The sequence below is a fragment of the Podarcis bocagei genome (genome assembly GCF_964188305.1).
Source record: "Podarcis bocagei genome assembly, chromosome: 11".
Taxonomy (NCBI): Eukaryota; Metazoa; Chordata; class Lepidosauria; order Squamata; family Lacertidae; genus Podarcis; species Podarcis bocagei.
In genome coordinates this window covers 1882551-1897336 of record NC_138136.1, presented here as the reverse complement: position 1 = coordinate 1897336, position 14786 = coordinate 1882551, and the positions used below count along the sequence as shown (strand labels likewise).

At 46.7% G+C, this 14786-nt stretch overlaps 1 protein-coding gene across 8 annotated transcripts in view; it reads left to right on the top strand.

Moving 5' to 3' along the window:
• TRPM3 (transient receptor potential cation channel subfamily M member 3) overlaps positions 1–14786 on the top strand; it is a gene marked incomplete at its 5' end in the record, with an annotated part of 449010 nt that overhangs the window by 359290 nt on the left and 74934 nt on the right. For all 8 annotated transcript variants that reach the window (XM_081213521.1, XM_081213522.1, XM_081213517.1 and 5 more), the window contains one exon: positions 11345–11417. In XM_081213521.1, coding sequence (XP_081069647.1) covers positions 11345–11417 — 73 coding nt within the window. The remainder of the gene's footprint in view (positions 1–11344; positions 11418–14786) is intronic.

Below are 14786 nucleotides of genomic sequence, written 5' to 3'. Positions count from 1 at the left end.
TTGATTGATTGATTGATTGATTGGATCAAGGCATCAGGGAAATTCTCCTTTTATTTTACCATATTTATTCCGTTCCCTTTCACCAAACCAACAAGAGTCTCTAGAGTGTGAAGGGCCAGACACCCCCGGGAGCATATTTGGTGACTCACAACCAGTGATTTTTCCGGTGGGGGGGGGATACGCAGGGGGACGCATACCCCAAAACATTTTGTGAATCTAAGTTTGGTCTCATTGAGGGCAGTATTTCAGTGTGAGTAGGAAAATGAGAGCACCCCTCAACATTTTTTTAAGGAAAAAAGCTCTGCTCACAACTCTGTTAATACAGTGTATCCACATCAAGCCCCCCAGCCTAGACGCTGGGGGGGGGGATTCAAAGGCTTAGTGGATACTCAGTCTCTCTTTCGGCTGAGGGAACAGATTCATGTCAGGCCTTGCCTGCCTCCTTCCCTCTGGGCAGGGAGGGCTCCGTTTTGTTTTTTAAATTTATTTTTTATTTTTTATCTATGTCATTTTAAATTGTAATTGATATTAATGCTGTATTCTTAGTTTTAGATTTTATGATTTATGTGTAAATTGTTTTCCATTAGGTTGTGTACCTTTTGATGTACTTTATTTATTGTTTATGACTTCTGTTATGTTGGTAATTATGTAAATCTTGTCATGTCGTAAGCCGGCTTGAGCATTGTTTTCACTATGGAAAGGCGGCCTACAAATAAGACGACAATGATGATGATGATGATGATGATGATGATGATGATGTATACTCTCCTAATCCCTACCATGGGAGAGGGACTCTTCCATAGGGCAAATACTTACCATCTCATATAAAAGTTTCCTTTAAATTATTATTTAAATGACCATTAAAAAATAAGCTATATCTGAATATAATTAGCCATGTATTCCACTGTGTCAAGCTGGTTTATATATCTGCATTCACTTTTCACAGTATCTTTCCCAGGAAAATGTCACAGAACTAGAACAATTCTAGAGTTTATAAAACATGAGACAAACATCTTAAAATATATTTTTTTGGAATGCTTCTTAAAATATGTGCTGGCAGCAATCACAGGAATGTTTTTTCCTCCTAGAGTACATGTTGCAATGGGTATTCTCTAGAGAGTTAGTAATCAGTAATGGTTTTACCTAGAATTTAGGTTACATTTAAGAGGTAACAATTCAATGTTTTATTCAAAGTGCTGCTCAGATCCTTTTTTGCTATTAACCTACTTAAGTCTGTTTTTGTTGTGCAGAGCAAACCTGAAGGAAGCTTGATCTTGTTATGTTTTCAGGGCATCTAAGAAAATCAGTTTCTTTCGACAACAACAGCTTTCTTCTGAATTTAAAATATTCAGTGAGGTGACATTTCTTAGTCTTGTCCTGCTCCCCAACTCAAAGCTAAGACATATCCCTATTTTCTGATGCCACTGATTTCGGGTTTCCATCCCTCCAGCTGCTTCTTGGGACCTTAGGCCCTCATTTCCGCTATTTTATTGGTGCCTTTTATGTCTACTTGCCAGTTAGCTTTCCATCCTTTCTTCCTTCCCTCCCGAGTCAGTTTATGCACTGTGGGATTTGCGTAGGTCCTTTCAGGGGCAGAGACCCATTTGCAGGTCCAGGTGCTGTGCAGCTGTGAGCCGTGAGGTCAATGCATGGTGAAGTTGCAGTAAATGCAGTACAGTGGTGCCTCGCAAGACGAAATTAATTTGTTCCGCAAGTCTCTTCGTCTTGCGTTTTTTTCGTCTTGCGATGCACGGTTTCCCATAGGAATGCATTGAAAATCAATTAATGCGTTCCTAGGGAAACCGCCTTCAGACCAGGTCCGGGGACAGTCTGTCCCCGGACCTCTTCTGAAGGCTGGGGGGGGGGACAAGGGCTTTTCTTCCCACCCCCAGCATTTTAAAAAACCCTGGGACAGCGGAGGACTTCTCCGCTGTCCGGGGCGATCTTAAAATGCTGGCGGGCGGCATTTTAAAATCGCCCCGGACAGCGGAGGACTTCTCCGCTGTCCGGGGCGATTTAAAAGCCCCAGGGAAGGCAGGCAGGGGGGACAAAGACTTTTGCCCCCCGCCAGCCTTCAGAAGAGGTCCTGGGGGCAGCGGGAAGCGAAGCGCTTCGCTTCCCCGCTTCCCCCGACGTCTTTTGCAGCAAGGGGCTGCGGGGAGATCGCTATCTCCCCGCAACCCCTTGCTTCAGAAGAGGTCCGGGGGCAGCGGGAAGCGAAGCGCTTCGCTTCCCCGCTTCCCCCGGTCTTTTGCAGCAAGGGGCTGCAGGGAGATCGCTATCTCCCCGCAACCCCTTGCTTCAGAAGAGGTCCGAGAGCAGCGGGAAGCGAAGCGCTTCGCTTCCCCGCTTCCCCCGACGTCTTTTGCAGCAAGGGGCTGCAGGGAGATCGCTATCTCCCCCCAGCCCCCTGCGACCCTCCCACGGCTGGAGAGGTGACACGCACCTATGGCAGGAGCCTCCATAGGCGCACGTCACCTCTCCAGCTGGGAGAGCGCGCGCGGGGCTAAAGCAGCCCCCTGCGACCCTCCCCCGGCTGGAGAGGTGACACGCGCCTATGGAGGCTCCTGCCCCGCTCGGGATGGCAGTCCCGGCAGGGCAGACAGCTCTGCGCCGCCATCCCGAGCGGGGCGGGACTTAGCGCCCCGCTCGGGATGGTGGCGCAGATCTGCCTGCAGTCCCAGGACGGCAGACAGCTCTGCGCCGCCATCCCGAGCGGAGCGGCGCAGATGTGCCTGCCGTCCCCGGACGGCAGACAGCTTTGCGCGGCCATCTGGAGCGGGGCGGGCTTCTCCCCCGGCTCCCGATGGCCGTGCAGAGCCCGCGCTGATCCCGGCACGGCAGACAGCTCTGCGCCGCCATCCCGAGCGGAGCGGCGCAGATGTGCCTGCCGTCCCCGGACGGCAGACAGCTTTGCGCGGCCATCTGGAGCGGGGCGGGCTTCTCCCCCGGCTCCCGATGGCCGTGCAGAGCCCGCGCTGATCCCGGCACGGCAGACAGCTCTGCACCGCCATCCCGAGCGGGGCGGGACTTAGCGCCCCGCTCGGGATGGTGGCGCAGATCTGCCTGCAGTCCCAGGACGGCAGACAGCTCTGCGCCGCCATCCCGAGCGGAGCGGCGCAGATGTGCCTGCCGTCCCCGGACGGCAGACAGCTTTGCGCGGCCATCTGGAGTGGGGCGGGCTTCTCCCCCGGCTCCCGATGGCCGTGCAGAGCCCGCGCTGATCCCGGCACGGCAGACAGCTCTGCGCCGCCATCCCGAGCGGGGCGGGACTTAGCGCCCCGCTCGGGATGGTGGCGCAGATCTGCCTGCAGTCCCAGGACGGCAGACAGCTCTGCGCCGCCATCCCGAGCGGGGCGGGACTTAGCGCCCCGCTTGGGATGGCGGCGCAGATGTGCCTGCCGTTCCCGGACGGCAGACAGCTTTGCGCGGCCATCTGGAGCGGGGCGGGCTTCTCCCCCGGCTCCCGATGGCCGTGCAGAGCCCGCGCTGATCCCGGCACGGCAGACAGCTCTGCGCCGCCATCCCGAGCGGGGCGGGACTTCTCCGCTGTCCCGGGAAGGCAGGCGGGGGGAGCAAAGACTTTTGCCCCCCGCCGGCCTTCACAAGAGGTCCAGGACCTCTTCTGAAGGCCGGCTGTGGGCGAAAGTCTTTGCTCCCGACCACCAGCAATTTAAAACAGGTCCCCGGAGATTTCCCTATGGGCTTTCGTCTTGCGAAGCAAGCCCATAGGGAAATTCGTCTTGCGAAGTGCCTCCGAAACAGAAAACCCTTTCGTCTTGCGGGTTTTCCGTCTTGCGAGGCATTCGTCTTGCGGGGTACCACTGTACAGTACAACTATTTGGGGATTTATTTATTTTTTTAAATCATATTTATTAAAGTTTCCAAGACACAAAAGATAGAAATACAAAGAAAAAAGAAAGATAAAATACACTTAAAACCTTACTTTCATTGCCAACTTTCTGGGACTCCCCCATCCCCCTCCCAACTGTATTCCCCTTTCATTAATTTGGTTCTACAAGCTCTTACTCCCAATTTAAAGCTTAATTTGTTTAACCCACTATTCAATTTAAATTATACAGTCATTCCGCCATCCCTCATCATTAACAGAAAAAAAGTTTTTTCCCCAAAGTCCACCCCAGTTTCCTTCCACGAATTCCCTTTTTTAATAAACACGTCCAATCAAAATAAAGTGGTATACAAGAAGATATAAAAAGATATAAAAAACAAAGGATATAAAAAGATTCAAAAAATAGTTGCACAGCCTTTGGATTCCAAATCTCCCCCCCCTTCCCCGGTTTGAATTCCCCATATCCACCAGTCTGTCTATTGTCAGCCTGGAGATCTCAAATCCATGGCCAATTTTTTCCCCAGTTCCACCTTGCCGTTGTTGTTTTTTTTATGATATTTAACTTGAAAGAGGCCCCCAGAGGGCCTTTAGTTTCCTTGGTCTTTATAGCTCCCCCCTTGTTCTTTCCAAGTCGTAATCAGTCCTTTGTTCTTTTTTCTCACTTTCTCAGATTTCTTGTCCTGTTCCGCTGCTAAAACGTTCTAATTCAGAAATTTGGTACCTCTACAGAGGTTGTTGTTGTTCAGGAACAAAAACTTACGTCCAGTCCCTTCCTTTCTTCAATAGAAAATTCTATTGTCTCCTTTAATATAAACACCTCTGTAGACGAAATACTGTTTCGGTTTTGCAGCTTTCCCAGGAGATAACAAGTCCTCTACGATTCCAAGAGTATTTTTCCACTTACAATCGTTCTTGTAATGTCCCGAAACCCCTCTAGGGGGATTGTAGTAACTTTGTTTCCTCTGATCCAAAAGTCAAATTGTTATTCCTTATTTTCAACAGTTTATATCCAAATTGTAGCAAATTGTAGCAAAATTAACCAGCAAAGTCCTCATGGCAAAGTCCTCTTTATATTCTCCAACTTTGACAGCTACCTTGACAGCTGTCAAAGTCTCCGTCTCTCTCCACCAGGCTCTCTCACAAATCGCCCCGGTTCCCTGGGGGGGTTACATTTTCATTCTCACCCTCCACTCTTCTCCTCCAGCACAGTTCTTATAATTTCCCATCGTGGAATTAATAAATTTTAAACAAAAATACGCTTCTCTCTTGACCTTGGTTACCCAATCCTTGTTTTAGAATGTTTACAATAGGGGGGGGGACTGACTTCCTTTTTGGATCTCCCCCGCTCGTGCCGAATCCGAAAAAAATTCTTTTTTTCTCCTTTTAAACCCGGTTTCCAAATTACTCACGGGTTGTTGTATATAGTCCGAATTTTCAATAGAAGAAGTCAGCGCTCTCCGTCGAATGGCATGCGGCTTCGTTCGGCAGGGAAAGCAGAGGACTCACAGCACCACGCCACTCCCCGGCACCCGTTCCGTAGCCTTTAAAAAGGCTCCTTCACAAGTCGGGAGGGCGCTAACGGTGCCAGCCGAGTCACCCATGTCCACGGGCTCCATGCCCGTGGTTTTTAAGGGTCCCCGCGTCGCCGGCGCGGTAGGACCCAGTCCCTGCCGAGCAGACTCCCTCCGGAGCTCGGAGGGAGTCCGCCATTCGGCGATGGCGCCAACCCGGAAGTCCCCAACCATTTGGGGATTTAAAGAGGCCACAACTTTATCAGATGTCAGCAGATTTGGGTGCAGGCATTGGGTATGTATCCTGTATCAACCAGCCTGCTGCTGGTTGATTATTTGGCAGGGTTAAGAATTGTCCTGTAACATACCGTACATCAAATTGGAAAGACCCCTCCAATCACCATTTTGGGAGTGCTCTGGCCCATCAGCCCCCATCTGGGTGTCCAAATGGAAACACCCTCCCCTGGATCACTTCAACGGGATGCCCTGATTCCTCGGACCAGGTGTTGGGACTCCTGACGCACCCCCCCTGTGTCCACTAAGGATCTAACCCAATGCCTTCTCTGCCATCAAGTTCTGACAATTGCTAAGAGTTGGCAAAAAAACCAATATTATCTGAAGGCAAATTCCTCCCTGCCCCCAAACACAGTGACAAAACAGGGTGAGAAATCCAGCACCGACTGAGACGGAGTGCAGGGCACAGCGGGCTTAAATAGCCAGGGAGTGGACCAGAGGGGATCATTTTTCCTCCTGCTGCTCCCAGAGCCACACGCCCCAGCTCACCCACGATGGGCTGCAGCCGCGGAGGAGCCTCAGCGGCCAGCATGGCTAGTGGAAGAGGAGGGACGTCTGCCCCTGCCCTCTGCTGAAGCCCAAAGTCTGCCCAGCACTGCCATGCCAGACCGCAACCACCTCTCCCCTCCAGCAGCCAACAGGCAGTCCTTACACAGCTGAAATGTGGCTCTGAGCCTCTCACTCCCCCCTCCTGGCTCGTAGGTTTGGAGGTGCGGGGGGAGCAGAGCTACCAGCACTGGCATAGTGGCTCTGTGGGGCATAGCACCCAGGACAGTGAGGTCATAGGAGGGAGAAAGTGGGGTGGCAGTGGCAGTCAGGGTGGCACACAGTGGGAAGGGAAGCTGTCGTGGCAAGGAACATCAGAAATAGGGGCAGGGCCCCCTCAATGCTGACTATCTGCTATACTTACTGCATTTTCCCTCTGAGCAGTTTATTCTTCACCTTTGGTTTGTGTGTGTGCCTGCGCGTTCTCTCTCTCTCTCTCCTCCTCATGTTGCTGCCAAGGGAAATTTACACTAAAATATTCAGGCATACCCAGCTGAATTATAAGTGCTGAGCAATACTGGAATAGAAGCTGCTCTTCTAGTAAGAGGACCATAATGTATTAATAACCCTGACTATAAACAGAAGCAGTTCCCTGTCCGCAAGCAGCGTCTATTGTTAATGTTAAAGCAACTTGCATTTATGAGACACCTGCAAGATCTCAACTAGTTTAAATAAAGATGAACAATTATAATTCTGGACCAAACATTTGTTCACCCTGAATTCCTGTTGCCCATCTGAAGCAGAGCTCTGAAAGGGCATCATAGGATATGCCAAGATCACTCAAACATAAGCTGCAGTGCTTTAGGATTTCATCTTCTACAGGGAGTACTGATACCTGATTTCCATTGTTTCTGCAGCTTATCTTCCATCTTTGGATTTCTGTTTTCTTGATAGCAGACTCCCATCAATCTTTGACAGAAAGAATAAATTTGCTTCCTTACCTCCTGAGACTGATAGAATAAAATGAGTTTTAGTGTAGTCTTATGCTTACTCTGGATACATTATCACTCCTTGTGCTTTCAAGAAGGTGGCAGGATGTAATTCATCTTTTCCTTTTTTATAAGGAAACTGTTCTACAAAATGTTGGAATATGCATGTTAAAACAAAATCAGAAAAAGCAACAGCTATGTTGGGGCTGGGTATCCCAGCTTGGGCAGAGCATCTAGACAAAAGGAAAGATCTGGAACATTTTGTTTCATACGGTTCTCTTAGGGCATTGCTAAGGAACACAACAGATTCTAGCAGAAGTTGTAACCACCCCTTGTGAAGATGGAATATTTATTTACTTCACTTAGATGTATAGCGGGACACGGGTGGTGCTGTGGTCTAAACCACAGAGCCTAGGACTTGCCGATCAGAAGGTTGGCTGTTCGAATCCTCGCGATGGGGTGAGTTCCCGTTGCTCGGTCCCTGCTCCTGCCAACCTAGCAGTTCAAAAGCACATCAAAGTGCAAGTAGATAAATAGGTACTGCTCCAGCGGGAAGGTAAATGGCGTTTCCGTGCGCTGCTCTGGTTCGCCAGAAGCAGCTTAGTCATGCTGGCCACATGACCCGGAAGCGAGATGAGCACTGCAACCCAAGAGTTGGCCACGACTGGACCTAATGGTCAGGGATCCCTTTACCTTTACCTTTAGATGTATAGCACTTGTCTTGTTACTAAAGCTTGGAATGGGAAACAGCTCTCTCATACCTGATTTATTCTTCAAAGCTCCATTACTTTGGTGCTAAGTCTATGGCATCTCCTAGGAGCCAAAAATGACAGTGTGTCACTAGGAGAATTTTCACTGTGACCACACAGGTGGAATCCTTCCTTCCTCATCCACAATCCCAGTGGAAATCTCCTCTCTCTCCACACATGAGTGTTAACCTTAAATCCCCTTTGCATCGCTGGGAGTTTCCCCCCTGAGATGAATAGCAGAGTGGGTGGGGGCAGCCAAGTGTTACATAACACCAGACTCGTCTGACAGACGTTTACTGCTCAGCTGCAGATAACTGATTTATTGGACTACCTCCTCCTACTGAAGAAATGTTCAGTTGTGTGAACTGAATGATGATTTGCTTCCTCTCATTGCATATAAGCTGAAGCAAATGGCCCAAGTTTAGTGAATATTGACATTTTTACATGTGAATATTGCCACCCTCAGACAAGTTACATTTCATACATACACTGGTGAATTCTTGCATAATTCATTTCTGCATATCCAAAAAGTGGGGAAATCTGTATCTGTTTTGCAGGTGTATGTAGCATTCGTTTAGGACTCTCAAAATGCCAACCGTTGCTGCCCTTCTTGCATTTTGCTATCTATTGTTCATTTTTGAATCATTTTGATTATCTTAAACATTTGTTTATGTCCCCTTTCTTCATCTGTACCCTTAATCTCCCCCTTTTTAAAAAAAACTCAGAAAGGTTTGTGACCTTGCTTTAATTTTTAGTAGAGCAATAGTCTGTTCTTCAAGAACAGTGTAACTTGTTTGCAGAAGGAATTTGTCATTTTAGGTGTGCATAATGTGATAGTCAGCACTGACTTCTGTATACCCAGAAGGCTGGATAGAGCAAACCTCTTTCTACCAATTGCTATATTCCATGTCACCCTCGTCATCATTTTCCCAAACACCAAAAAGGCAGGAATGGGGTTGTTTGGTTGGGCAGGGGAGGAGACAGTTTTGCTTGTGTGTCTGCTAAATGATTTGTAACAGTTGAGCTAGTGCGCTCCTCCTCCTGCTGGTTGCGTAGGGTACAATAGTCTTGTTGCTGTGGCAACGCTGCTGATCCCCTTCACTGGCTTAATCCCAGGCAGCTGAGTAGTGGGAGGGAGTTGCTACAGGGCTGGACGCTGGCCTGTCATCTCTTCCTTCTACTCCTTTTTCTGCTGGACAATTATCCTGTGCTGGGAGGGTTTGTCAGCCTGATTCAAAGTACATTTAAAGCGTGTGGCTTCCCCTAAAGAATCCTGTAAACTGTACTCTGCCTCTCACAGAGCTTATAGCTCCCGGGATTTCAGGGGGAGGCAACGTGTTTTATATGCACCATGTGTCAAGCAGTAGTCAAGATGTTTGGCATATCTTCATTTGCAGTGCTATTTTTCTAGAAAAAGAGGTTCCAGAAGTCACCATGAACTCCCACATACTCTTAGAATGGTAATGGTACCCACCAGAGAGGGACTGGAACTGAGTTCCGGCAAGTTCCGGCTGGAAAAAGGCCCTGCTTATTTGTTCTGCAATGAAAGAAGAAAATACATCTGATTTTTTAAAATTACATGGCCTGCTAGTGCCATGAAATTATTAAAGCAGACTCATTCTTCAGATTATATACAGTGGTACCTCGGGTTAAGAATTTAATTCATTCCGGAGGTCCGTTCTTAACCTGAAACTGTTCTTAACCTGAAGCACCACTTTAGCTAATGGGGCCTCCTGCTGCTGCCGCGCCGCCGGAGCCTGATTTCTGTTCTCATCCTGAAGCAAAGTTCTTAACCTGAAGCACTATTTCTGGGTTAGCAGAGTCTGTAACCTGAAGCGTCTGTAACCCGAGGTACCACTGTATGTGTGTGTGTGTGTATTCATACGTCACGATTTCCTAATCTTTCCTTTATTGGGATAACGGCTGTTGAGAGCCCACCACAATGTGAATGTGTTCCTCTTGGGAGATGTAGCGTCTGGGGAAGTGAGAGGCCTGGCCTGGGCTTAGTTACAGAACTCGGCAAAAGGTTTTGGTTCCTTGCACACACACGCACGCGCGCACACACACACACACACACACACACACACACACACTGGATTTAAAAGGGAGGGGGCAATTACCCCAAACTGGGTAGAGAGATCTGTCCTCCACTGACCCCTCCCACAGATATTAGGTGATTCCCTCATCCCACTGCAGCCCCCAGCCCTTGATATTTCATAGTATGGCAGTATAGAAATACTTTTGTAAAAAAAAAAATGTATATTTTTATGCATAAATAAATTAATAATATTTTTAAAACAGACAATTCTTAAGATGCTGAATTTAGTAGTTATAAAAGCATCGGCGTATCGTGGCACCTTCAAGATGAACACACTGAATGCACATTGTATTCAAGTTTTAAAATAAATGTTTTATCATTGTTTTTGCTAAATGGTGCTAAACAGTGTCACCACATATGAATGAAGGAACAGTGGTAGTGAATTATCTCACCACTGCCAAAAACTCATGTACAGTGGTACCTCGCAAGACAAATGCCTCGCAAGACGGAAAACTCGCAAGACGAAAGGGTTTTTGGTTTTTTGAGTTGCTTCGCAAGACGATTTTCCCTATGGGCTTGCTTCGCAAGATGGAAACGTCTTGCAAGTTTGTTTCCTTTTTCTTAACACCATTTATACAGTTGCGACTTGACTTCGAGGAGCAACTCATAGCACACGGTGTGGTAGCCTTTTTTGAGGTTTTTGAAGACTTTGGTGATTTTTGAAGCTTTTCCAAAACTTTTCCGACACCGTGCTTCGCAAGACGAAAAAAACCGCAAGACGAAAAAACTCGCGGAACGAATTAATTTCATCTTGCGAGGCACCACTGTAAGTGAAGTTCACATTTCTACAGCAGTTAGGTCAGCCATTAGTAGCTTTCCCAACTTCTTGCTCTCAACAACTGCCAAAGTAGAACGAATCATGAGTTTTTCATACTACTATATAATAGGTTCCATATAGAATTTTCCTTTCTGTTTTGAAGCTTCAAGACTTTTCTATTTCTGTTAAATATTTATTACTGCTGTGTAATGTCTCCAATACTTGATGAATTATTGGACCTTGGGATTCTGATTTGCATTAATGCTAGGCAGTGAACACAATACCTATAAGGCACATTCAAAGCACATTCTTTCCCTCAAAGAATTCTGGGCACTGTAGTTTGCCCCTTAGATAGTTATAATTCCCAGCAACCCTTAACAAACAACAGAATTCTTTGAAGGGGAAAAAATTTCTCTGAATGTATAACCTGTAGGCAGCCAGTTGGGTTTGCCCACAGTATCTCTGTATTTCAGATTCTTCAGGGCTGAATATAGACAGACAGACAGACAGACAGACAGACAGACAGACCTGGTGGTATTGTGTTCATTTAAGTGCCACATTTAAAATATTAAAAATGTCTAATGAAAAACAATCTATTCTTGCATTCCAGATTACAGTGTTTCGCATGGGATCAGAAGGACACCAAGATATTGACCTGGCCATCTTGACAGCTTTGCTGAAAGGTAATACAGTGGTACCTCGGGTTAAGAACTTAATTCGTTCTGGAGGTCTGTTCTTAACCTGAAACTGTTCTTAACCTGAAGCACCACTTTAGCTAATGGGGCTTCCTGCTGCCGCTGCACGATTTCTGTTCTCACCCTGAAGCAAAGTTCTTAATCTGAGGTACTATTTCTGGGTTAGCAGAGTCTGTAACCTGAAGCGCATGTAACCCGAGGTACCACTGTAGTGTTTTCTGCACAGAAAGTCCTTGACAAATTTACACACATTTCATCAGTCCTGCATTGTATGATGCCTAAGTAGCAAACTTTTAGTATCCCAAGGTATGGTCTGAATCATAGAATCATAGAATCATAGAATCATAGAGTTGGAAGAGACCACAAGGGCCATCGAGTCCAACCCCCTGCCAAGGTGTAAAAGGTTGCTAAAACTAAGCAGGTTTGGGACTGGTCAGTGTCTGGATGGGTGCCTGCCTGAGAACCAAGTGGGCAATGCCTTCCATGTACACTTGGTTCCATTATGGGGGAAAGATAGGATATGGGTAAAAGGTAAAGGACCCCTGGATATTTAAGTTCAGTCAAAGGCAACTATGGGTTGTGGCGCTTATCTCGCTTTCAGGCCAAGGGAGCCGCCGTTTGTCCACAGACAGCTTTCTGGGTCATGTGGCCAGCATGACTAAACTGCTTCTGGCGCAACAGAAGCCAGAGTGCACGGAAACGCCATTTACCTTTCTGCCACAGCAGTACCTATTTATCTACTTGAACTGATGTGCTTTCAAACTGCTAGGTTTGATATTGATATTGTGATATTGTGAGAGTCAGTGTGGTGTAGTGGTTAAGAGTGGTAGTCTCGTAATCTGGGGAACCGGGTTCGCGTCTCCGCTCCTCCACATGCAGCTGCTGGGTGACCTTGGGCCAGTCACACTTCTCTGAAGTCTCTCAGCCCCACTCACCTCACACAGTGTTTGTTGTGGGGGAGGAAGGGAAAGGAGAATGTCAGCCGCTTTGAGACTCCTTCGGGGAGTGATAAAGCGGGATATAAAATCCAAACACTTCTTCTACTCTACTTCTTCTTCTAGGTTGGCAGGAGCTAGGACAGAGCGAAGGGTGCTCACCCTGTCACGGGGATTCAAACTTCTAATCAGCAAGACCAAGAGGCTCAGTGGTTTAGATCACAGCGCCAATTACAACAAATATTTTTACCCTCGAAAAGCAGAGACAGCTCAGATCAGATTAATTTTCATTATGTTAACATCATGAGAGCATATGATTGATATTATTGTGAATCAGGAAGTTCTTTTATGCAAAGCATCTCTCCTGGTGGATAACAATGTGGCCAATATGCAGCCAAATATTATCTGGCTCCAAAGCAAACACAAAGGCAGTACCAGATTCAAAGTCACATAAATCCAGAGCTAGCTGTTCAAGAGATCCAGAATGTGAGTCAGACCCACTGACAGACTGATGCTGCCAATCTGGTACTTCCTGAATGCTTGCTTCTGAACCATTGTATAATATTTACTCAAACTGCATTTTAGTGATGTTATTACTGCAAAACATATGCTCTGTTGGGCAAGAGGTAGTAAGTGAAACTCTGTAGTCCCTTCTGCAGTTTCAAGGGACCCATCAGTATGTGGAAAACAGCACTCACAGCATAGGGGACCAACTACTTATCTAGCTGCGTGGGATGGTGGTCTTAGTTTCCCAAAACAGAAACAGAATCAACAAGAGAGTTTGTGCACCTTTTGGTTGTCTTTTATTACAATAGGTAATAATTATTTATTTGACATGACAGATTAAAGCAATGTGATATGCAATATCTTTCACTCTACACATATACAGACTACTGTGTTGTTTCTGTTTCTGGGCGTATTTTTAAGCCAAAGGCTGTGAGTTTGGAGGAGAGGAGAGAGTGAGTGAGTTGCTGAGTCATTATTTGCTGACCATTTTCAACAAAAAATCACTCTCCCAAGCTATTTTTTCACCTAGTAGACAATTCCCCCAGGTTTTATTTGTCGGGGGGGGGGGATCCAATTCTACTATTTTATTTTTATTTCATAAACTTTATACATTGCTTGATTGAAAAAACAAACAAACAAACCTCAGAGTGCTTTACAAAAAACTAGTCTTTAGCTAAAAATGACCAGAAGGGCCTTTTTCTCTCTCTTCATCCATTCTCTTCATGAACTCACAGCCCACTAAGAAACTTTTTGTTAATAATAATAATAATAATCCTACAGAACTCCCTTCAATGTGTGTTTTGAGACCCAGTGGTCCTCCATTTATGATTTTGAGACCCAGTGGTCCTCTTGTCACGTTCGGGTCTGGGAGGCTCCTCATCCCTGCTGAGTTATAAGAAGGGCTACCATCCTAGTAGAGGGTTCATAGAATCATAGAAGTGTAGAGTTGGAAGGGACCACAAGGGCCATCTAGTCCAACTCCCTGCAATGCAAGAATCTTTTACCCAACGTGGGGCTCGAACTCACAACCCTGAGACCAACAGTCTCATGCTCTACCAAGTGAGCTATCTCACTTACTTTATTATTATTCCCCCAGTCTTTTCCCCCAGCATGATTTGCAAGGCTGCCCAAATCCTTACAGCGTCTGTCCTGTTAATATCTGGAGAGCAGCACGCTGGGTGATGCCTGTGTTTTTCCGTTGCTGCAGTCGAATCCGCTGTTGTGCTCACTGGAGCATATTGCTAAGCTTACCTGCGCCGGGTGCATCCTCTGCATTCCTCCTCGCTTGTAATTGTGCCATGAATGATGCTCATAAGGCTTCCATCCTGCATTTGCTCCCATCCTCTTTGTGCAAGGGGCAAGGAGTGTCAACCATGAAATGGTTGTATGATTGCTTTTGAATCTAAAGTGCAAGACATTAGCATAGCATAGTATGTGGAACTGAGAGGTGGGCATTTTTACATTCTGTAAAAACCAGAACAGCACAGCACGGCAGCCTGTCCCTCTTCCCACCCCCCACATCATGGCACAGAAGCCAGAGCAAGGGGAGGTCGATCTGGAAGATCCTAACCAGTAAAATAGGCTGATGGCTCAGGTGGAGATGAATGTGGAGGAGTCTTGAGTATTAGCTTCCCTTCTTTACAAGTGGATACTGTGCATAGTGTTGTATTGTTGAGTCTTTGATAAAAAGGCAGAAAGCATTTGCCAAAGAATCAGGATTGCAATTATGCTTCTTACCTTATATCCTAAACAAAACTACTTTGGACCCTACATAGCTGGACAGAACTACTTTTTATTCCTTGCTTTTGCAGGAGAGGGATTTCCCCGCCATTGTATGCCTTCAATCAAATTGGATATGCTATTTAAAAAACAAACAAAAATGAATACTGTGGAATAAACCAGAGATTAGATTAAA